The sequence below is a fragment of the Podarcis bocagei genome, assembly GCF_964188305.1.
Source record: "Podarcis bocagei genome assembly, chromosome: 13".
NCBI lineage: Eukaryota > Metazoa > Chordata > Lepidosauria > Squamata > Lacertidae > Podarcis > Podarcis bocagei.
In genome coordinates, this window is record NC_138138.1 from 43,698,778 (window position 1) to 43,724,144 (window position 25,367).

Below are 25,367 nucleotides of genomic sequence, written 5' to 3' on the forward strand. Positions count from 1 at the left end.
ACATTTGGCTCTTAATCTGGTACCTGGATGCTTTGGTCATACACCACTCATCTATTTACGACTCAAAAGACAGTGAGTAGACTTGCAGGTGGATAATGATTGATTATTCTATACTGAATCTCTTTTGAATTAGCAAACAATGCAACCCTACCTGGTTAAACCAACTGTGCCATGTGATGGCATCTTCATCAAGGAGTAATGATTGGTCTGGAGGAGCCTGTGGATCTATCCTCCCAACTCTCACTCTGTGCAAACTTTGGTTGGCGAATATGATCCAATTCACAATATCCAAGCTAGATGCTGCCTCTCCATTCTGGTTGATGAAGACCACATCTCCTGCAGTATTGTTAAATGAGATGCTTCTCAGAAAGTGATGGAGCTAGATTGAAAGCAGAAAAGAAAGGGGTTTAGAAAAGACTGCAGCATTTTTCCCTAGGAGCAGAACCTACAGCAAGTGGTGGGGGATGATTCAATGAGCTGTCAGTGGATTCAGGTCCAAGCATGGAGAGAGCCTATCAGTTTTCTTTCACACACATGCCTCTCTCTCAATCTTTCTAACAACCCTTTATTTAGCCCATAAGTCTAATATGTGTATGTAGTGAGGTCTCTCTCTCCCTCCCTCTCCTCCCCTCCCCTCCCTTGTCTCCCTGAACATCTCAGAAGACACTGCAGTGGTGTGCGAATACCTGTTCTAAGGAAGGATTTGGTTGATATGGGATAGAGGGAATGCTGATCATCTCTCTCAACCGTTACCATAGTTTCCTATATATGAATGCAGCGGCACCTCACTGGGCTGTAAAGCTTCCCTCATACAAATGCTTTTTCTTCAAACATAGGAAAGTACAGTCAAACCTTGGAATTCAAATTTAATCCATTCTGGAAGGACTTTTGACTTCTAAAACGTTCGATTTCCAAGGCGTGGCTTCCGATTGCCTCTTTCAATACCAGTTTGAAAACCGGAACACTTATTTCCGGGTTTTCGACGTTTCGGAGCTGAAACATTTGGCAACGGAGATGATCTGAAACCAATCTTTGAATGGAATGGGATATCATTGGACTGCAAAGCTTCCCTCATACAAATGCTTTCTGCTCAAACACAGAGCAGTACCTACTCAAGGAAGGACACCTATATCATTTCCCTTTTCTATAGGGCCTACTGTCATTTGCAGCAGCACAATATGTGGGGAATTATCTAGGATACTATCATATCAGTGCCACCTCCTACTCTGTCTGCAGAATTATAAATTCAGTTCTGTGTTCTTCTTCCTAATACACCTGCTCAAATGTTTGAACTCTGAGAGGAAAGAACACGTTCATAGGCTTTTGGGAACGCAAAAAGTGTCAGGAAGTAACAGGGCTTTGCCAATTGAGAATATTCAGCCTTTACCTGCCAAGACTGTTGATTCAGATTCTTCCCTCTCCCTCCGTATGCCATTCCTCTATGTCTGAATCTGGAAGTGGACATGGCATGTAAAGCATGGGCCATGGCATAGACAGCGCTGTGGATGCTATAGCTATGGCCTGTCATGCTCACTTCAAAAAATGATCCAGGAAGGATCTCCAGCTTCTCTTCTCCGGTGCAAATATTCCCCTCTGCCTTGTCTGCAGTGATATCTGGGAGTACACATTCAAAGGCTTGTTGCCAGAAGTCCCTGATAAAACCGTCCCCATCTGTGCTGGAAGGGTTTCTGTGCACAACATACTGATGAAATCCTGGTGGGTTTCTGAAGTGAATTTCAAAGGATATAGCACCATTGAATATTCTTGAATCCCAGTTCCTTTGAAAGACAAATGAAGCAAACTCAACCTGGGCTGTTGTTATCCATACTTTACTTTTTACTTTCTTTGTCATGTCATCATGTTCTGATAGGTATGAAAGCCATCTAAAAGTTGCCATGGAATAAGATTCTCCAGAGGCAATGACTATGTTAGCTTTGCTGCTAAAAATTTGATCTTGTATATGGGCTGCTTGTTGTAGCATGCCATACATTTCAGAAATAAAACTAAAATTGGGGATTCTTTCTATGAATGCAAAACAGACACCACTCTTGGTAAACATTGGGGAAATGGTTTGCACAAATCTTTCTCCATTCTCATTGTCCGTTGCAATGACTCCAATCCACGTCCACCTGAAATGCAGAAGCAAAGAGAGAATTCCCTCATACTGAAGGGCTTCTGAGGCTGCCATCTGGTAGAAGGGAAGCCCTGGGCTTTTATCATTCATCACCGGAGCAGAGCCATAAATGAGCTAAAGAGGCAATGGAGGAAGAGAAGAGACAAAGTAATATTTGCAGAGTTCTTTCAAACTATTCATATGCATTATGTGGTGAATCCTGTTAGTCAGATATGCCTTTTGCTACCCACCAGGGGTTGCATTCCTTTCTCATTTATACACATGCAAATGGCCTAAAATTGGGACCATCTCCCATTCCTGCTTGTTAAATATTTGTTCTGTTGACAGGGGGGGGGGCATTGTTGCCTTTTTAAAAACAACAACAACAACAAAAATTTATGTATACTTGCAGGGTCTTGTACGATATATAAAACTGATTGGAGGGACACACCATGCCCTAAACAGAGGATTGCCTAACACTGCATTAGACATTATTTACCATAGTCATGTCAGAATTGCAACACGGGTCGGATACACATTCCTTCTCTGAAGCTTCTTTTGTCTTCACAATGCACATACCCCAACTGCCACAACTTCCATTTCTGCCTTTTCCTTTTCAAGGCTTTTCAGACTTCACTTATGAACATTTATTTCAAATTGGAACCAGCTGTTCAATACTATTACTGTTCTCCTGCAGAATTGAACTGTACAGTGGTACCTCGCTGTCAGAGCTGCTTGAAGATCCTAGCTCACAGAGGATCACGCTAGCCAGCGATCATTAAGTAAAAGTCTTTATTGAATTACAGTTTCCATTCTCACGCTGCTGCGCGCAAACTCTACGTCTAGTAGCTAGATCGGCGAAGCTCCGTCTGAATCTCCGCCCCTTGTGCACCAACTTAATATCCTAGCCTTGCTCCACCTTTTCCGCCTGACTGTCCTCCTCTGGGTCCCTCTACCCCCCGGGGCTTCTTCCTTCCGGGATTCTTCTGACGCTGACCCGGACCCTCCTGCCTCCTTGCGCCGGGCTTTAGGACCTGGTTCCCTTTCGGGGCTGCTTACTGCGCCGCCTTCCTCTGCATTTGAACTTGGCGCGCGCGCCCAACCTTCCACCTTCCTCTTAACCGTTTCTTCGCTCCCCGATGGAGGTGTGGCCACTCCTGACTCATGCCCTCCCTCCTGTGGCGAGCTGCCAGCGCTTCCCCCCTGGCTCCCTTCCTCTTCCCTGCTTCCTGGCGGTGACGCTGGTCCCGATTTCCAGCTGCTCCCCCCTGAGTCCCTTCTGGCTCTATCTTCCTGGGGTGCCCCCCTTGACTCCCCCCTTGCCCTGGCCACTGGTGCTCCTTTCTGTGAATCCTCTGATTCACTGGAAAGACTAGGAGATCTCGGGTCGTCGTCATCACTCATCTTTTCTTCTGCTTCCTCCCCTTCGCTCTCTGTTTCCTCCCTTGCCCGTGCCTCTGCTCCTAAACCCCTGACATCCATCCCCCCCTCGAAGCCCCCCATTCCCCCCTCCCCTCCTTCCGGTGCTGGAGCTGGGGGCTGCTGTTGCAAAGGGACGAACGTCGGATATCGGTCGCTTCCCGTGGCGGGCCTCCATCTGAAGTCTTCCGGTTCTTCCTCCCTGCTCTCGTCGACGACAGTCACCTCCGCTTCCATCTCTGTGCCGCCGTGCTCGAAACCAGGGTCGTCCCCGAAAATGTCCATGTCCGTCTCTCCCTCACTTCCTCCTGGCGGCGTTGCTCGTCCTGGACCCTCCAGCCACTTCCTGCGCCACTGCTCCTCTGGTCTATCGTCCCACCAATACGAGGGTTCTGAGGCAGATCCCGAGGGTGACCCCTCCGGGGAACGGACGTCTCGTGTCGGTTCCTCGTCCGAGTCGAACCCCCGGAACGTGCTGGCCGAAAGCGTGGGCGTGAAAAGCCAGTCGTCGAAAAAGTCTGCTGGCATAGGTCTATGTGGGAAGAGGGCATGAAACTCGTCTTTGAGCAGAGGTTCGTCTAAGGCGTAGCCCGGCACCCAGCTGTTCGCACTGGCCGGGGTGCCCTCCTTGGCGAGAAAGTATTCTACCCCCTCTTCCCCCCATCTGGAGTCCAAAATCTCCGTGACTTCGTTGATGCGCTCCTTCTGTGCCACTCCCGCGTGCCCTGTTCTGTCTCTGGCCGGACTCGGCGCCGTTCCGGGTTCCTGGAACCTGTGCGGTGCCTTGTAGGGAGTGAGCACCGATCTGTGGAATACCGGATGCATTCTGGAACCCTCCGGAAGTGCCAGTCTGAAAGCTACCGGGTTGACCTGCTCTTCGACTTGGTAGGGCCCCAGTTGCTTATGCCCTAGTTTCTTCTTGGCCAACGACCTGGCCGGCACTGCGTGGGCTGCTAACCAAACCCAGTCTCCCACGTGGAGCTCTTCTCCAACCCTTCTGTGCTTGTCTGCTTGTACCTTGTATGCATGCTTGGCCAGCTCCAGGTGGCGCCTCAGCTGATCGTGGACTTCCTGCAGCTCCGACGCGAACGCATCTGCTGTCTGCGGCTCCCCCTCCCCCATTCTTTCCAGTCCCGGGAAGGTTCTGGGGTGCCTCCCGTTGTTGGCGAAGAACGGCGTGACCCCCGTGGACACGTGCTTCGTGTTGTTGTAGGCGAACTCGGCAAGCGGCAGGTAATCCACCCACGTCGCAGGCTGTTGATTGGCATAACATCTCAGGTACTGCTGCATGATGGCATTGACCCGCTCCGCTTGCCCGTTGGTCTGCGGGTGTCTTGCCGACGCCAGGTTGATCTTGACGTTCAGGAAGCCCATCAGCTTCTGCCAGAAATTCGAGATAAACTGCCGCCCCCGGTCGGACAGAATAGACCGTGGCAGACCGTGAACCTTGAACACGTGGTCTATGAACAGTTTGGCGGTTTGCTCCGCCGTGGCCACCTTAGCACACGGAATGAAATGGGCCATCTTGGAAAACAGGTCCACCACCACCAGCACTGCCGTCTTGTCCCTTGAGCTGGGCAGATCCGTGACAAAGTCCAGGGCCACCCTTTCCCAAGGTTCGACCGGAGTTTGCAGCGGTTCCAACAGTCCGGCCGGCGGTTTGTGCACTGGCTTGGCCCTCTGGCAGGTGTCACACCTCGCCACGTAGTCTGCGACCTCCCCTCTCATTCCAGGCCACCAGAAATCCCTGGCTACTAATTCCACCGTCTTCTCCTTGCCAAAGTGCCCGGCCGTGGGCGCGTCGTGCAGCTGCTGCAGCACCTTGGCTCGAAGTTCGTCTCCCGGCACGTAGATGGCCCCTTTACGGATGAGCAATCCATCTCTTAGCTGGAAACCGTCGGCCGCTGCCTTGCCCCTTTGCACCTCTGCCATCTTTGCTTGTGCGAAGGAGTCCCCCTGCAACGCTCGTCGCACCGCCTCTAGGTCCACGGTCGCCGCGGCGCACGCCCACACTGTCGGTGCGAAGATGTGCATGGCGGCCGCTGGTGTTGCGTCCTCCAGATACTGTGGCTTACGGGAGAGAGCGTCTGCCATGATGTTGGTGTCCCCCGGGACATACTCTATTCGGAAGTCGAAGTTCGCAAAGAACTCAGCCCAACGTATCTGCCTCTGGTTCAGGAACTGTGCCGTGCGCCAGTGCTCTAGATTCTTGTGGTCCGTGCAAACCTGCACCGTGTGCTTGGCGCCGATTAGAAAGTGCCTCCACGCCTTGAACGCTGCGTGAATGGCCAGCAACTCCCTGTCCCATATGGTGTAGTTCTGCTCGGACTTGCTGAGCTTCCTGGAGTAAAACGCTCCCGGTCGCCACACCCCCTGCGGGTCTTTCTGCAGCAGGACCGCCCCCACGGCTCTGTCCGAAGCGTCTGTCTCCACCCTCATCGGCTTGCTGGGGTTGACATGAAGCAGCTGCTCTTCCGACGCGAAGAGACGCTTGAGTGCCTGGAAGGACTGCTCCGCCTGCTCTGTCCAAATGAACTTCTTTTTCTTGGAGCTAAGCGTGTCAGTGATGGCCGCCGTCTGCATCGCGAAGCCCTTGATAAACTTGCGATAGAAGTTCGCAAAGCCGACAAACCGTTGGACCTCCTTCCGGTTGCGCGGGCTCTTCCAATCCAACACCGCTCGAACCTTGGCGCTGTCCATGGCGAGCCCCTTGTCAGACAGCTTGTAGCCCAGAAAATCCACCTCCGTCACGTCGAATTGGCACTTCTCCAGCTTGGCGTAGAGCCTATGTTGCTTTAGCCTGCTCAGCACTTCCTTGACGTGTTTGTCATGCTCCTGCTGCGACTCCGAAAAGATCAGGATGTCATCTAAGAAACAGACGCACGTCTTGTAGAGAAGTCCCGCCAACACGTGATGCATAAATGCTTGAAAAACGTGGGAGCCATTTTGCAATCCAAAAGGCATAACTCTATATTCGTAGGTCCCCAGTGGCGTGAACATGGCTGTCTTCCACTCATCACCCTCCCGCATGCGAATGAGGTTGTACGCCCCCCGCAGGTCCAACTTGGTGAACACTCTGCCCTTCCGTACCTTTGCGAGGAGGTCGTCAATTCGGGGCATGGGGAAGTCCGATGGCCTAGTCACACTGTTCAAAATCCTGTAATCTACTACGAGTCTCTTTTGGGGCGTGTCCCGCTTCTTAACAAAGAATACGGGACTGCCCCCCACTGCCTTGGACTCCCGGATGAAGCCGCGCTGCAAATTATGATCAATGAACTCCTTGAGTTCTTGCAGTTCGTCCTCTGACATGGAATACAGTCTCCCTTTAGGCAGCGCCGCCCCCGGCAGCAGGTCAATTTTGCAGTCATATGGTCTGTGAGGGGGTAGCCTGTCTGCCTCTTTCTCGCAGAAAACTTCCAAAAATTCAGCGTACTTGTGGGGAATCGCTTGCAGCGTGCCTAGCAGCAGCTGTGACTCCTCTTCCTCTCCTTCCTGCCTGGGCACAATGCAGTGTTCAGCACAAAAGGAAGAGCCGAAGGTCAGCTGCCTCTGGTACCAAGCCATCGTTGGGCTGTGCTTGTCCAGCCAACTCATGCCCAATACAACGGGCGTGTCAGATAGTTGAGTGACGTTGAAGCTGATGATTTCTCTGTGATTCCCAAGTCGCATCACCATTGGTGGCGTCTGCTTCACCACTTGCCCCCCGAGCAGCTCCCTGCCATCCACCGTGACAACCTGCAGGGGCAGTGTGGCCGGCAGCAACTGCACAGCGTGCCTGTCGACAAAGTCCTGCCCTATAAAGTCCGCATTGCTGCCTGAGTCAATGGTGATTGGCACGTCTATGGTGATTCCATTGGGCAGCTGGAGCGATGCTGTGAGCCTCACTACTGGTTTGGGCGGGAGGGGGTTCACGGGCTGTAAAATCTCTGGGGACTGCGTCACTAACACGTCTGGCTGGGCCCCAGTGCCTCTTCCTCCAGCCAGACTGCGTCGTTTCCCTGCTGTGGTCCTCCTTGCTGCGTTGCTGCAGTCACCATTGCTGAGGCTGCAGTGAGCTTGTGGGGCCTCTGGGGACACTCTTTTGCCATATGCCCTGGTTCCTCACAGACGTAACACTTCCTGTTCCCTCTAGGAGGCTTCGCTTTCACCGCTGCCGGTGCTAGGGCTCTGGTTGCTGACTGAGCCCTTGCACCTCCAACCTCCATAGGTTCGGCTCCTCCTCCTGGCGGAGGCGTGGATTGCGCCCGCGCTGCTTCTCTGGGAAGGAAGGAGGGGCCCCCGGCTGGTTCGCGCCCTCCACGCCCTTCGTCCTTGCTCCACGGACGTCCTTCCAGCCTCACCCCCACTGCCAGTGCCCTCTGAACGACCTCCTGGGTGGTTCGGGGTCTCTCTCCCCTCGCAATCTCATCTTTAATCGAGTTGTGCAGCCCCTCCCAAAAGAGGTCTCTTACAGGAGCCGAATCTCTGTCCCATTCCAGGGCACTGACCAAGGCGAAAAAGCGGGCATGATACTGCCTGACGCTGGCCCTCCCTTGTCTCAGCCCATGCACCTCCTTCCGTGCCAGATCCACGTCAATACTTGATAAAAAGCACCCATCCATCGCTTTAATAAAGGCATCCGCATTCTGGAGCGCCGGATCCTTATCTCTCCATAAATTACGTAGCCATGCTTTCGCATCCCCATGCAGATGGGACATGATGAACCCCACTCTCTCTTGTTCATCTCTAAAGTCTTTATGCAGCAGTTGCAGTGCGCACAGTACGTCGGCTCTAAAGTTGGGATACTGTTGCAGGTTCCCATCGAAGTGAGAGACCAGCCCGCCTGTCCGTCTCGCCAACCCAATTCCCTCCTGCCGGGGTGTCTGCTTTGTCAGCACGTCTAACCTGACCTGGAGATCCCTGCAGGCGGCAGCTGCCTCCTCCTCTCTCTTCCTGGATGCGAGAACCTCGGCGTTCAGTTGTGCCACTGCTTTTCTGAGGTCCTCTATCTGCTGCTCAGCCGTCATGTCGTCTGCCGTTCGTGAGCTCGCTAGTAGGCACCTGTTTCTCTCCCCTCCTCGAGGCTGTAGATGCCCACAATGGGGAGACGGAGCTTACTGTCAGAGCTGCTTGAAGATCCTAGCTCACAGAGGATCACGCTAGCCAGCGATCATTAAGTAAAAGTCTTTATTGAATTACAGTTTCCATTCTCACGCTGCTGCGCGCAAACTCTACGTCTAGTAGCTAGATCGGCGAAGCTCCGTCTGAATCTCCGCCCCTTGTGCACCAACTTAATATCCTAGCCTTGCTCCACCTTTTCCGCCTGACTGTCCTCCTCTGGGTCCCTCTACCCCCCGGGGCTTCTTCCTTCCGGGATTCTTCTGACGCTGACCCGGACCCTCCTGCCTCCTTGCGCCGGGCTTTAGGACCTGGTTCCCTTTCGGGGCTGCTTACTGCGCCGCCTTCCTCTGCATTTGAACTTGGCGCGCGCGCCCAACCTTCCACCTTCCTCTTAACCGTTTCTTCGCTCCCCGATGGAGGTGTGGCCACTCCTGACTCATGCCCTCCCTCCTGTGGCGAGCTGCCAGCGCTTCCCCCCTGGCTCCCTTCCTCTTCCCTGCTTCCTGGCGGTGACGCTGGTCCCGATTTCCAGCTGCTCCCCCCTGAGTCCCTTCTGGCTCTATCTTCCTGGGGTGCCCCCCTTGACTCCCCCCTTGCCCTGGCCACTGGTGCTCCTTTCTGTGAATCCTCTGATTCACTGGAAAGACTAGGAGATCTCGGGTCGTCGTCATCACTCATCTTTTCTTCTGCTTCCTCCCCTTCGCTCTCTGTTTCCTCCCTTGCCCGTGCCTCTGCTCCTAAACCCCTGACACTCGCGTTAAGTACTTAATTCATTCCGGAGGTCCGTACTTAACCTGAAACTGTTCTTAACCTGAAGCACCACTTTAGCTAATGGGGCCTCCTGCTGCTGCTGCACCGCCGGAGCACGATTTCTGTTTTCATCCTGAAGCAAAGTTCTTAACCTGAAGCACTATTTTTGGGTTTCTGGAGTCTGTAACCTGAAGTGTATATAACCTGAAGCATTTGAAACCTGAGGTACCACTGTATCTGCAATTTGCCATACTTCCAGAGTGTGTTTAATTTGAAAACCCTTTTCCCCTAAACATTCAGTGGCCTTTGGGATATCAGTGTCCTTGAGGTGTGTTTAAGAGATTGGGGGTGTGACAGTTTTTTTTGGTATTGCAGCCTTTCTTTCCCCTTATTAAGGTCATTTTATTTTATTTTATTTTATTTTATTTTATTTTAATTCTGTTCCACTTTTATTTTTCAAGGATCTCAAAGTGGCATACATGGTTCTGCCCCAATTTCATCCTCAGACTGAACTCGTGATGCTCCCTGAACTTGTGCTGTTAATTCAGGCTCTTTCTCTATGCAAGCTAATAGAGGTATTGTACATGTGTGTCCTACCTGCGGGCTCTTATAGATATCCAAAACAGTTGCCACATAAAAAGAGATTTCAGAATCCAGTCCTCCAATGACCCCAGCCAGATTATTTTCAGCATCACATATATAGTTAGGAACAAATTTCTCCACCCTGGATAAAAGCAGCAGTGTGGCGAGATATGTGCTCCTTGCATTGTTATAGCTGTCATACAAGTGAAAGCCCAAGGTGATATTGGGTAAGATGTGATGGTCTTCATTGATCTCCTTGACTGCAAATGCCAAGGCCACAATGTGCTGGTAAAGCTTAGGCACCACCCTAGAATGAGAGTTGCAAATGGCAACAGAAGAAACATATACCGGTATATCATTTTACATACCTTAGGCACCACCCTAGAATGAGAGTTGTAAACAATATCAGAAGGAACTGATATATAATTTTACATATCAACACAATACTTAATCTTCCTGGTGACAGCCCTTGAGATACAGTGGTACCTCAGGTTAATAACTTAATTTGTCCTGGAGGTCTGTTCTTAACCTGAAACTGTTCTTAACCTGAGGTACCACTTTAGCTAATGGGGCCTCCTGCTGCCACCACGGCTCTCTCCTGCAATGACCCCTTTCCTATTCATGAAGCAGTGATGGTTGTTGTAATTCACAGAATTATAGGCTTCATAATATATACCATCACTGTGAAACAAACTTTAGCCTAAGATCAGAAAATGAAACGATATGAGCATTCAGGTTCAGAACTGGTTCTTTTAATTCATTCTCACTAACACTCCTGTTCAGATAAAGTCTATCAAAACTGGCTTTTCAAAAGGGTTCTCTCTCTCTCTCTCTCTCTCACACACACATATATATGTATACATTTCAATACATTTATATTCATTTCCCTATTGAGAAATGGGAGCTTCAACAGGATTCTCTTAATTCACAAGAGATTCCTATGGATTTTTGCATCAGCATATGTCCCACTGAAATCAAAAGTGGTTATCTCAAGGTAAATGGGTTGAAGTTTGCAGCCTCAGTCATTATTCTGAGGCTGCATCTCTAGGTTTGATCATTCCTGTCCTGTAATGAATGACTGGCTTAGTTCTCACACAAGCTCTTCAGGCAGTGCTGGTGGGGGTTCCTCAGTGAATTTTGCTGGAGAGGAGATGAAACCACCATGGGAAACAATGCCACCAATGAGGAACTCTCCTGGCTGATGATACATGTGAAGTGGACGGTGTGGATCTTGAAGCCTGCATTTTGCTATGTGAGCCTGACATACTTTGTATGAAAACAGTTCCAGAAGCAAGACCACTAAAACCACCATTCTCAATACAAAGGCAACTGTTTGTTCTATGCAGAAACCACATTTTCTCTTTTCTGAGTTAAAATTGTCTTGTTTAAATGGTAGTTTATTTTCCCAAAATGACGCAATTTGGGAGCACCCAAAATCAGACTCAAATTATAGCCCTGTTAATCATCAAGAAGCAATGTAATTATTCATCCAGTGCTAAGAATTCCCTCTGGAATTGCTGAAGAAAATGTATTTGTCACATACTCAGAAGTGCAATTTTAAATTTCCTTTCATTAGATAAAAATAGACCAGTAGTGTACTGGTGAAGTTAGAAGTAAGAAATAGAAGACCTTGTAAATAATGGAGTTTCCCAAATATGTAGTCAGCTCTCTCAGTCTAGGATACATGAGGTACTGTGGTACCTTGGTTCCCAAATGCCTCTGTTGTTGACTGTTTCAGTTCTCGAATGCCGAAAACCCAGAAGTAATTTTTTCCATTATTGAATGTACCTCGGATGTCTAACGTCTGACGTGGCTTCCGCTGAGTGCTAGAAGCTCTTGTAAGCAATTGGAAGCCACACCTTGGTTGTCTACTGTATTGGAAGTCAAAGGTCTTCCAGAACGGATTACATTCGACAACCGAGGTACCACTGTAATTTGTCAGGGCTGTTCTGCTGGCTTTAGAGAACAGTTTTGTTGGCTTGAGGCATTCTGAGATGAAGAAAAATGAATTCAAGGAGATTTAGTCCAGTTATGATTTGCTACATCAAATAGACTTATTTATGCTTTAACTCTTTCTTATAATAAGCTGTCCCCTGCTGTTTAACTCTGGCCTCAGCAAAATGATATAACATTTGGGGAAGAAGATGCAGCCCAGTAACCCAAAACTAGAGGCCAAAATAGAAAAGATCTCCACAGTCACCATGTACTTTCCCTTGGTACTCAGGTAGGTTGGAACAAAGGATAGCCACACAATGCAAAAAACCAACATGCTGAAGGTGATGAACTTGGCTTCATTAAAACTGTCTGGTAACTTCCTAGCTAGGAAAGCCACAGTGAAGCTGACAATGGCTAGCAAGCCCATGAAGCCCAAGACACTGTAGAACATGGTGACTGACCCTTCATTACATTCCAAAACAATTTCTTTAGTCACAGAGTGCATATCCAAATCTGGGAATGGGGGAGACGTTGCCAGCCACACACTACAAATAATGGCTTGAATCAGGGAGCAGAAAAGAACAATGGAGGTAGCCTGTTGTTTTCCCACCCATCTCCTCATTCTGGACCCTGGCTTGGTAGCCATGAAAGCTAGAACCACTATAGTTGTTTTTGCTAAGATGCAAGACACTGCTACTGAGAAGATGACTCCAAAAGCAGTTTGTTGAAGGAGACAGGTTATTTTTGTGGGCTGGCCAATGAATAGCAAAGGACAAAGGAAGGAGAGAATGAGGGCTAGGAGGAGAGCATAGGTGAGAGTCCGATTGTTGGCTTTCACGATGGGAGTCTCTCTGTGCTTGATGAAGATCCTAAGCACCAAAGCTGTAATGAAAGTCAATAAAAGAGCAAGCGTGACCAAACTGATCCCCAGAGGTTCATCGTAAAACAGGAAGCTTATGTCTTTTGGAAGACATATAACCTGGCCAAGGTTTGGGTACTGATCTTCTGGACATTGAAAACAGTCATCCATGTCTAAAAATAAAAAAAAAACAAAGAATATGTTTACTGCAGACTTTTGGAGTTCATTGGTGGTAGGGGGAAATGCTTCCACAGCCTTTTGTTTTATATCCTACTTCTTTACTCGACTCTTCAAAGCAGTCAACAACATTTAGAAAACACAGCAGATCACAAAGCAAAATAACCAGCCTATTGAACCAGCCAGCAGCAGGCACCAGATGTTTGTTTCTTCAGTTAGCCCTGTCTTTAGCCAACTGAACTAGGCCCTGATGTGGTCTTTGATTGCCTCTCTTGTTCTGTCCTTTCTTCCCAAAAGGCAAGTGTCTGTTGGCTCATGTAGACTAGGCCACATTGCTCCCCTCACATCTGACCATCTCTGATTCAGTGTCATATTTGTGGAAATAATGCAAATAGCTGCACACTTCATAAACTACTTCAGTATTTTGGTGGAATACAACTAAAGGCTACAGTCCCTCCAAGTGTTCATATTTTCCATGGATGTCCCCGCTTTACAGAAGCCATCTGTCAGGGTGCCCTCAGAGCACACCCGTGAGACTGAGCTGTATGAGAGGCAGGAGGATGGGATTGAAGATGGAGTTTCTGAAGCGGAAGGAGGCAATGGAGTGAGCAGGGGTTATTGGTATTCCCAGCCCATGCAGGGGGAGGAGGACTTGGTCTGGGAGGGAACGCAGGAAGAAGAGACACAGGAGAGAGAACAGGCAGATTCACAGGCATTGCAAGGGTTAAGTTCAGGGTCAGAGGCGGAGCAGATGCATGAATCTCTGCACTCAAGGCATCTTGGGAGACTTTGGGAATGCAGGGAAAGTGTCATAAAGATCCCACGCTTTCTGTGTTTTAGACGGAAGAGGAAGTCAGTGCTCCCAACTGACAGCTCCGAGGAAGACTGATTTACACGGGCTCCCACCCGGGTTGTATAAACAGCAATAAATAAGGACCATAAAACCATCACAGTGTCAAGGCTTCTCTGTGTGTAGAGAGATCAATTTACACATCCCTAACACCATCCTGGTTTCTGATTTGATCCCAGAATGCCCCACTTTCCCTTAGGACGTCCCTATTTTCATAGGAGAAATGTTGGAGGGTATGGTGGGATGTCCCTATCTTCAGCAGAGAAATGTTGTAGGGTGTGGAGTTATCTGACCCCCCCCCCAAGCCTTCTGTATAGGGAAGGGGTTTTTTAATGTCTCATGTTTTATCATGCTTTATATATGTTAGAAGCCACCCAGGGTGGCAACCCAGTCAGATGGATGGGGTATAAATAGTAAAGTTATTATTATTACTATTATGGTATAGGACATCCCTATTTTGATCAGAGAAATGTTGAAGGGTATGAGACTAGAATTGGTGTTTCTACACTTTCTGAACTGCAGCTGTTACTGCACCTGATATGATGAAGGTGATCAGTGAAATAGAGGAGAGATTTTGACAAGAAAGTTCTGGCTCATGGTTTAAGCAGATCGGAAAGCGTGTTGTGATAACAGAAAGGGCTCTGTTTGCTTGGTAAGGCTTTAGCTGAGCTGAGAGCATATACAGATTAAATAAAACTCATTTTATTTATTTAAAACTCAGATTAAATAAAACTCAACAAAATTCATTAGTAGCCCAGAGTGGCCCTCTTGAACATTTATATACCCTAGGGAGGGTCAAAATCATCTTTGAAATAGGTGGCTTACATACATCTATATATAACATTTTAAAACCTTTCTTACCTTTCTGGTTGGAAATCTTTCCTTCTGGACATGTAAAGCAATCATAGCAACAAAATGGCTTCCCTTCCTTCTTGGTTCGACTGTAACCTGAACTGCAATGATCATTGCATATAGAAATGGGCAGGGTCTGTCCATAAATATCAGGATAGAATGTTTTAGGTAATAGCATGAACACTAGAGAGTATTACGAATGCAGTACAGTGGTACCTCAGGTCAACTTAATTCGTTCTGGATGTCCGTTTTTAACCTGAAACTGTTCTTAAGCTGAGGTACCACTTTAGCTAATGGGGCCTCCCGCTGCCGCTGCACCACCGGAGCACGATTTCTGTTCTCATCCTGAAGCAAAGTTCTTAACCCGAGTTACTATTTCTGGGTTAGCGGAGTCTGTAAACTGAAGCGTCTGTAACTTGAAGCATCTGTAAGCCAAGGTACCACTGTACCCACAAGTTGAATGTAAGTAGCGAGTTCTCTCTCTCTCCCTCTCTCTCCCCCCCGCCTCTCTCTCCCCCTCCATCTCTCTCCCCCCCTCTCTGTATGTATCTGTGTAGATAAAAAGGTAAAGGTAAATGACCCCTGGATGGTTAAATCCAGTCAAAGGTGACTATGGGGTGTGGTGCTCATCTCTCTTCAGGCTGAGGGAGCCGCCGCGTGTCCACAGACAGCTTTCCGGGCAATGTGTATGTATTTAATGTATGATGATGATGATGATGATGATGATGATGATGTGGCCTACATGACTAAACCGCTTCTGGTGCAACGTAACACCTTGACGGAAGCCAGAACGCACAAAAATGCTGTTTACCTTCCCACCACAATGGTAACTATTTATCTACTTGCACTGGTATGCTTTCAAACTGCTAGGTTGGCAGAAGTTGGGACAGAGCAATGGGAGTTCACCCGTTGCACAGATTTGAACCGCTGATGTTTTGATCGGCATGCCCAAGAGTTTCAGTGGTTTAGACCACACCACCACCCGCTTCAATCAGCTGACAGTAGTGTTCAATGTGGAGAGATATTGATACTTACCTATCCTGCCACCACATGATTAACGAATGAAAAGGGGTTTTAGCAAAAAACAAAAAAAGGTGAAGGAGCATGCTTAATATTAATCAGGAGTGGGTTCTAGAGTGTTGGTGCTACCGCTCTGAATGAATGATTCCTTGTAATTGCAGAAGGAACATTAAGTGGCACATGAAAGTTCAGATTGAACAAGTCTCACTATATTTACAGAATACTGAGAAACAGCCATTTGAGTAACTATCTTCTTCCTGACCATTGGGCAGGTGAAGGAATGAACCCTGAAAAGTGCAGAGAACCCACCTGGTTAAATTGGCTGGGCCATACAATGGCATCCTCATGAATGGTGAACGATTTTTCCTGGGTGCCCAGAGAGTCTATCTTCCCAATTTTGACTCTAAGAAAGGACTGATTTGGAAACATGAGCCAGTTTATAATGTCAAAGCCAGCAATTAATTCACCATTTGCGTCAAAACGCACCTTTTCTCCTGCACTGTTGTTAAACGAAATACTTCTGAGAATCTGATGGAGCTAAATAATAAAAATAAGAAAGAAGGTTTATATAAATGCTCTTATTATGTTATCATACAACACGGTGAAAATACATCCAAGGTTCAGGATTATGATCCCATGAAATCTTTGTGCAAGCTAATGTTAGAAACAGCAAAAGGTCACTTAAAATCACAAACCATGGAATATTGGCCACATCTGCACCACTACTTTAACTTTCACTGTTTTGTGTTACACTAAAGAACTTTCCGCATTGTAGGCTTATCAATAGAGGTTAAGATTTTTCCATCAAGAGACCTCTACTATCTTTAAAAGACCACAGTCCCCATGGTTTAAGTCTGTGGTATGGATGTATCTATTGTGGAGTGAGGTATCGTGACTGCCAACAATATGGTTGGCAGCCCTGTTGCTGCTTCTGGTATTTTCAAAACTGCAAGGAAAGGGGCAGTGATACTCTCTTCTGCTTCTCCAGTAAGGCACCTGGGGAAGGGCTTTGGCTCACTGGTGACTCATGCTTTAAATGTAGAAGGTTCCAGGTTCAATCCCCAACAGCTCCATGTAGGGCTGGGAAAGGCTTTTGCCTGAAATACTGGGGAGTTGCTGCCAGTTTCTCTACATGGTATAAAGCAGCATTCTATGCAATGTGATACACTCTGAAGAAATCTTTGATACCCTAGCCCCAACTTGGTCATTTATTTTGTTTTGCTTTAAAAACGCTGCACCTGCTACCTTGATTGTGAAGGGATGGAAAGAAATTATTTTACAAACTGAGAGGAGTTCTGTTAATCTCTGCTGTGGAGGCAAAATAAAAGGCTTGAAGTATGGTAAAGTTATTCTATGAGATTAACTTTCTTGTTAATTTCATGGAAGGTTGATAAAGCTCGACCATCATTTTTGCACCAAAAGATACGTAGGTACCTTCAGCTTTCATCTGACCAAGACATTACCTGCCATGGTTGTGGATTTGGAAGCTCCCATCTTACTCCCTCTTCCATTCCCCTGAGCTTGAATTGGGATGAATGTCTGATGTGCAAAGCATGTGCCACTGCATAGACTGCATTGTAGATGGTGTAGCTATGGGCAGTCATTCTCATTTCAAAAACAGATACGGGGAGTGTCTCCATCTTCTCCTCCCCTGTGCAAATTTGCCCACCTATATTATCTGCCACTGAACTGGGGAATGAACAGTTAAATGACACTTCCCAGAAGTCCTTGATAAAACCATCTTCTTTTTCTGTGGTTGGGTTCTTGATCTGAAGGAACTTCTGGAAAGCTAACAGATCCACTGAGTGAATGGCAAGGGAAAGAGAACCATGAAGGAAACTTATGTCCCAATATCTTTGAAATGGAAATGATGTGATATCCATCTGGGCTGTCAGGAACCAGATTTTACTCTTGGTCCTCATTGGTATATGCTCAAAGTTTAAAACCTGGGGCACCATTTTCAATGCCATCATGGAATGAATTTCTCCATGTACAACCACAACATTGGTAGTGCTCCCCATAATAACACTGATAGCGTGAAAGCCCTCCCCCACCATGTCTGTGATTCCATTGGAAGATGTTAGCTTTGGGAATGTTTCTATGAAGTCAAAGCAGATGCCACTCTGGGAAAACACTGGAAGTACATTCTCTATAAAACCTTCTGTATTTTCCCTAACTTGAGAAACCACTCCAATCCACGTCCACTGGAAATGCAGCAGTAACTTGATGATTCCTCTATATTGATGGCCCCCATTTGGGAACATTTGGTAGAAGAAGACTCCTTGAGACTCTTTATTCATGAGTGGGGAAGAGCCATATATGAGCTATGGTTTTTGTTTGTTTTTTTAAAGAAAAAAGATGAGAAGAATGGTTTTCAATATAAAACAATTACTTGTGTGTAGTTTTGTTTTCTTTCTTCTGTTCATTTCTGGCTGGGACCATAATGGATAAGTAGATCCTGCAGACTGCAGGTTTGAATTATCTGTTCAACTACTGGAGTCTACTTTCCCTCCGCATTTCGTGCAAAGAACACACTGAGGAAGCAGGGTCCTGCAACTAGCAGGATTTAAACCTCAACTCACCAGATGCTCAGTCTAGGGTATATAATTGCTTAGTTTTACTGTGTGCTTCAATCCACTCTTTGTTACAGCCATGTGAAGACAAATCTCATTCTTCCTACCAAATCTCATTCTTCCTACCAAATCTCATTCTTCCTACCCAAGAGCCCCAGATCACTCCTGCGGGCCAGACCGAATCTGAGACTGTTTCTACCTAATTCATCTAGTTCCACCCAAATTTGTCCAGTTCAGGATTTGGGCTTTGGCTAAATCTGACCCACAACCCTTACAACTCCTTATTGGTTGCTCTTTCTCTGTGCATGTGCGTGTTAGGAATGGGAGGATCTGTCAATATTTCTCTTAGGTTTCTTATTTAACCACATCAATTAGATTTTTTTTTAAAGCCTCATGAAAATTTCTCCTGAAACACAAAACCTTATGCAAATTTTGCCTAACATGCACATCTTTGTAAAGCAATATTCACGAATACAATGCATTTTAAGGATATTTTTACTAACATGCATTTTTAATGCACACTTTACCTTAATCTATGCATTTTTGGACACATTATTTGACTGGAGAACTGCTTTGCAAAATCCGGAGAAGGGGGAATTTCAAAGAATAGCTGCATTGCATGTATTGCTTCTGAAAGCGTGAATTCAGTGAAATTGAGGTGTGAATGTATTTAGATCTTACTTGCGGTATCTTGTAGGTAGACAGGATGGGTGTCATGTGAAGACAGACATTAGAGTTAGGTCCCCCAATGACTGCTATTGGAGTGCTCTCAGCATCACATTTATAGTTAGGAATGGCCTTGGCCCTTCTTGAGAGAAGCTCCATTGAGGCTTCATAGGTCCAGCTTGCACTGAAATGGCTGTTATAAATGTGGAAGCCCAGGGTGACGTTGGGCAAGATCTGGGGAGTTTCATTGATCTCCTTTACAGCAAATGCCAAGGCCAGGATATGCTGGTAGAGGTGAGTCAGCACCCTGTATTGAGAGTTACATGCTGCATCAAGGTTCATCTGCTTCAGACCATAACATAGACCGCTTTTCAATTCAGTATCAGTTCAGATATTGTACAAAAACAGGTTGTAATCTAACATTTCACAGGCGTGTAAAAGTAAACTGGCTCATGAATCTATGACGTCTCCTAAAACCATCTCAAATTCCAGGACTTTTTAGAGAGTCTCTTAGTATATCTACAGAAGACATAATTCAATAAGGTGTTTTTATTTATTCTGGCCTCTAGGGAATCTGGATGAGGTGTTTTGTATGTTTAATATCTGCTGGTCAAAAGTTACTTGTAGTTTACATGTTCTTCATTCACACAGGATACACATCCTAATAAGCAAATACCAATGTAGCATTTTTGTTTGGGTTTTTCTTAGAAGGGGTAGAAAAATACATAGGGTCACAGCAGCCACTATGGAGAAATTATCTTAATGCTCCAATTTTATGTATATCCCATGGATGTGAGCTTAATTTATAATATAAAATATGTTTCAAGCCTGTTTTGATGCCATGTGGATCTCTGCAGGCAAGACTTGACATCTGTAGAAGCAGTTGTCCTGGAAGCCAATATTATATGCTCGGTAAATGTTTTAAAATTCTTCAATAACGTTTGTGTGAAGAAAAGAGTATTGGAAATGGTGAAATTAAAACAATTTTTAATTTATTTTTGTTTGTGGAATGTTTGTTCTTTTTGAAAAGCAAAGAAACAGATTAATGCAGAAAGAGGGGGAAAGAGATTTAGGAGTACATGCATGCAAAAGTGAGCAGACCAGACATATTTCATCAGCATATAATATGTTTTTTTAAAAAGAAACATTCAGCTACTTACATATGGTCATCTGAAAATTCCTGAGATGGGTGTTTTTCAAAGGATAGGGTATCTGAAAATATGTAGATCTGTGAAATAATGCCAGCAATGATGAGGTCTCCTGACTGATAATATTTGTGAAGAATAGGGACAGGTTCTCTGATGGAACACTGAGGAAGAGGAAGATACTTGCACATCCCCTGCAGTGGCAGTAAGAGCACCAGCAACCTAAACATTACCATCTTGCAAGGGATTATTCATTTAGGAACAAGTTCACCTCTTCTGTTACTGTCATTCAAGTGACTGTGAGCAGTAGAGACTAACTTGAATGGTGACCCACTTAGCTGATTCAAAGCCATACTGACGAACTTCTGTATATCTATAGACCCAACCATGTTCACTTCATACTTATTAATAAGAGCCTCCAGTCTTAGTTTCATCATTCTGCATGTGGGCAGAGGAGGTCCCTAGGGAAGGGGAGAAGATGTAATTCTGAATAATCTGGTAATTACAGGTGAGGTAATCACTTGCTTTGAATTATGGATTCTGTGTAATATTTTCAGGAAAACATGATTATCATATCTCATTCAAAGTATCAGGTGACTTCCTAGCTAGGAAAGCCAAAGTTAAGCTGGCAATGGCCAGGAAACCCACTAAACTCAAACAGAACAAAACATGATATTTCATTGCATTCTAGCACAATTTCTTCAGTGATTGAGTGCATGTCAACATCTGGGAATGGAGGACAGGTTGCCAGCCACACAGTAATAAAAACTGTCTGAACAAGGAAGCTGGAAAGAACAATAAAGGTTGTCAGTTGTTTCCCCACCCATCTCCTCATCCTAGAGCCTGGCTTGATAGCCATGAAAGCTAGAACTACTATTGTGGTTTTGGCTAACACACAGGAAACTGCCACTGAGAAGATTGCACCAAAAGTAGTTTGCCGTAGGAGACATGTCACTTCATCTGGTTTGCCAATGAATAGCAAAGCACAAAGAAAGGAGAGGAGGAGAGAGGACAGGAGAACATAGGTGAGGTTCCGATTATTGGCTTTGACTATGGAAGTGTCCTGGTGCTTGAGGAATATTCCAGGAACCAAAGTTGTAATTAATGAGGGGGGAAAACTGCAAATGTGGTCAAAATAATCCCCAGAGCTTCATCATAAGACTGGAAGTTTATGTATTTATGGAGGCCTCTATCTTGGCCAATGTTTGGATAATGATCTTCTGAACATTTAAAGCAGTCATCCATGTCTGAAATCAAATATGAAAAATAAACATAAAATGTTACTTAAGTATGGCATTCTGTTCTTGAATCAGGGTAGTGAACTTGAAATATCGAATGTTAATTTTGCTGTAAGAATAATAGGAATTTCTACCTCCTGCATAATCTGAGCTCAATAGCATCAAAGGCCTTCTTTCTCATGGGTTCCAAGCAAATCCAGAAATATAAACAAATTAAAACCATCCTTCTAGCAGCTGAAGGTGTCAGAGGCCTCTGTGTCTATTGATTTGTGTGTTTGGGACCAGTGCTTGCACAGTCTTTTTGTTTAAGCTGATCCAACCCACTAATGTTCCTATCCTCTATGAATTTGTCTGATATTCTGTTCAGCCACCCAAGTTACATCATGTGAAGTATGTGGAAGACAGCCCTGGATCATTTAACCTTTTTATTAGTACAAATTTTCCCTCCTATAAAAACTACATAAGACACTCTCTGTTTGAACTTTAAAGAACAAATACATCTATTCAGTATTCTTGCATTTGGAGATTATTATGTTCAATGCAGGTAGGTGATACTTAAATTGCTAATACAATGGTACCTCGAGTTACATACGCTTCAGGTTATATGGTTTCGGGTTGTGACTGTGCCGAACTTGGATGTACCGGAACGGGTTACTTCCGTGTTTCAGCACTTGCGCATGCGCAGAAGTATCGAATCACGACCTGCGCATGCACAGACGCAGCGCTGTGGGTTGTGAACACTGTGGGTTGCGAACGTGCCTCCAGCATGGATCACATTTGCAACCTGAGGTTCCACTGTATGTCTTACATAGATTAAACTGTTACAGACTGACTGACTCTTAGGCAAAAGGCAGCAACACACAACAAACCTGCTACTCTAATTTTTAAGACTGTTTAGCTAACTGCCATAACTGCCACAGAGTGTATGACATCACAGAGTTCTACAGTCCTTTACATATGTTTTGTGGATGCTAACATTTCACCATTTTGAATGTTAAAGAAATTAGTTTAAGCATTTAAAACACTGATGGGAACCAGCTGGATTGCAGTCAATCTATTTATAAAATAAATGGTATCCATCTATTAAATAGGCGGCAACTGTTAAATAGAACACATCTACATATGACATTCCTTACCTTTCTGGTTTGAAATCTTCCCTTCTGGACATGGAAAGCAATCATAGCAGCAAAATGCCTTCCCTTCTTTTTTAGCTCTTCTATAACCTGGACTGCAGTGATCATTACAAATGGAAATGGGACAGCTGTCAAAATCACCAGGTCTAGAAAAATTATATAAGACAGCTGCTGAACACGTGTTTGCAAATATTCTACTGTACACACACAGAAAAGCACAAAATACAGAAAAGGACAGGTGTATTATTCCTTTAATTTTTCTTCCTTATTAGCTGTTCCCTATTGTTCAGCTCAGGCCTCAGAGTGATTATGTAACATTTGGGGAAGAAGATGCAAACCAGCAACCCAACACCGGAGCCTAAGATAGAGAAGATCTCCACTGCCACCATATATTTTCCTTTGGTGCTCAGATAGGAAGGAATAAAGGACAGCCAAACACTGCAGAAAACCAACATGCTGAAAGTGATAAACTTGGCTTCGTTGAAACTGTCCGGTAACTTCCTGGCGAGGAAAGCCACAGCAAAACATACAGTGGCCAGGCAGCCCATGTAGATGAGAACACAGTAAAACATGGTCACAGACCCTTCATTACATTCTAGTATAATTTCTTCTGTCATTGAGTGCATGTCCACATCTGGGTATGGGGGAGAGGTTGCCAGCCACACAGTGCATATGCCTGCTTGAACAATGGAGCAGAAAAGGAGAATGGAGTGGCCTAGTCCTTTCCCCACCCATTTCCTCATCCTGGATTCTGGTTTTGTAGCCATGAAGGCCAAAACCACCGTGAAGGTTTTTGCCAGGACACAAGAAACAGCAGTTGAGAAGATGATGCCAAAAGCTGTTTGTCGGAGGAGGCACGTCACCTTCTCAGGTCGGCCAATGAAGAGCAATGCACACAGGAAGCAGAGCAGGAGAGAGATGAGGAGAGTGTAAGTGAGGTTTCGGTTGTTTGCAATGACAATGGGTGTGTCATGGTGTTTTATAAATGTACCTAGTACCAGAGCTGTGATCAAGGAAAGGGAAAGAGAGCAGCAGGCTAAACTGATGCCCAAAGGCTCTTCATAAGACAAGAAGCTGATATCCTTGGGTAGACATGCATCCTGGTTCTTGCTTGGATAGTCTTTGTCTGGGCATTTATGACAGTCATTCATATCTGGGGAAATAATATCAAGGAAAAGACCTTTAGCTCATATCATGTCAGCTTACTGAAATGTTTATTGTTCTATTTAATCTGAGTACTAAGTTTGGATCTATTTAATCTATTTATTTCTCCTACCATCCTGCTTTGCAATCTTCCCCTCTGCACATGGGATGCAATCGTAGCAGCAAGGTGGCTGTCCCTCCTTCACTTTCTTGCTGGATCCTGGAAGACAACGCTCAGTACAGACTGAAAGAGGCTGAGTCTAATCCATAAATGAAAGAACAGAAGGTTCATCAAGAAACTAATGAATTTTGGAATTTGGAGTCTAATGAGTTTGGAATCCTTTATGTTCTCAGGCCTTTCTCTGTTACTAATCTGACACAGCACTTTAGTAATATGTAATCACTATACAGAGAGCAATTGCTTCTTTTTGTATTAGTAGTAGTAATGTTTGAAGTTATGTTATATGCCCTTGATATTGCTCTGGTATGTGCAGTACCCCATCTGTTCTGCAAAGATTGCCCTGTCCATTAAAGTACACTTTGAAGTTACTCTAGTTTCCCTGTTAATTTTGTTAATGTTGAGTATGCTGTCCACTAGGTAGACAGCTCTAGAACTGATTTTGGTGCCGGTGGCTACACCTATACTTGGACCCATCAGATGCTGCCTGGGGAAGAGTTCAGAATAAGACATCCAGAGTGACTGGGAAAACCTACTCAGATTGTGGAGTATTCCTATTATTATTATTATTATTATTATTATTATTATTATTATTATTATTATTATTATTATTATTATCATCATCATCATTATGCAATCTTTGTGAATTCCAATACAAAAATATTCTGGACAAATACATGAATTAGAATGAAGCTATCTAAGACCTATGACACTCCCTGGAATGCTGCAAAACTTTTCTCAGCAAGCTATAAACAAAATATACCTCTAAAAATATTTTGAGATCACTCTTTTAAAAAGTTTGATGCCTACATTCCTAATGCTCTGTCTCTTGCTCATCACACCTTTCTTCTTCTTTCCTTCCTTCGCTCTCTCAGTCTTCACCACTTCTCCTCCTTCCATCTCTTCCACTGCCCCCCTTAGAAGACTAGTGGTCTCCTGCATCTGCTGCTGTCCTTGATTTCTTCCTTTAGTATTATTATGCCTCCTTTCCCCAACCACCTCATTTCCCCACCTTTCTAGCAAGAAAGACAAAACTCTGGGGCTATTCAATTCTTACATCATCTTTCAATACTTATTAAATCAGTATTTAATAAGTGTAAAGAAATCCCAATTGCTTTTGTTTAATTTACAATAGTTTTCTTTTTTACTTAGGATTGTGGTTCAAGTCTTCCAACGGAAAATAATAATCCATTTCATTAGTCCAACTCACCACTTGTCTGCAATGTTAGATGTAAGGTTGCTTCAAGATCACAACGACTGTGAAGAAATCCACTTTGTAGCTTCATGGTCTCTAAGCATGTATACACTCTTGTGCTGAGGAAATGTACCCAGAGGCTCTATTTGACTGAAAGAAAACCTTCCCTCCTGTCTCCAGGCCTTTCCATAGAAAAACTGATATTTGATCTGAACCTAATGACCCACATTCAGATGGAGGATTCTGTGGTGCAATAACCACATTTGCGTGGATGCAGCTTGTAGTGTGGTCTGTGAATGGTTGGGATTAGGCTGAGACAATTTAGCTGTTGTTATTTTTGTCTGAATTTGGATCCCCCTAATTCTATTTACATTGTATCTTTTGTTTTGTAACCTCCTTAATAAAATATTTGCCTTTAATCCATGTGTGGTTTCTAGCA

At 45.4% G+C, this 25,367-nt stretch overlaps 1 protein-coding gene across 3 annotated transcripts in view; it reads right to left on the minus strand.

The window, feature by feature from the left end:
* LOC308571924 (vomeronasal type-2 receptor 26-like) overlaps positions 1-25,367 on the minus strand; it is a 98,121-nt gene that overhangs the window by 17,178 nt on the left and 55,576 nt on the right. For all 3 annotated transcript variants that reach the window (XM_081167571.1, XM_081167569.1, XM_081167570.1), the window contains 4 exons: positions 23,689-23,815; positions 22,416-22,558; positions 1,388-2,248; positions 152-379 (listed from right to left, as the gene is read on the minus strand). In XM_081167571.1, coding sequence (XP_081023697.1) covers positions 152-379; positions 1,388-2,248; positions 22,416-22,558; positions 23,689-23,815 — 1,359 coding nt within the window. The remainder of the gene's footprint in view (positions 1-151; positions 380-1,387; positions 2,249-22,415; positions 22,559-23,688; positions 23,816-25,367) is intronic.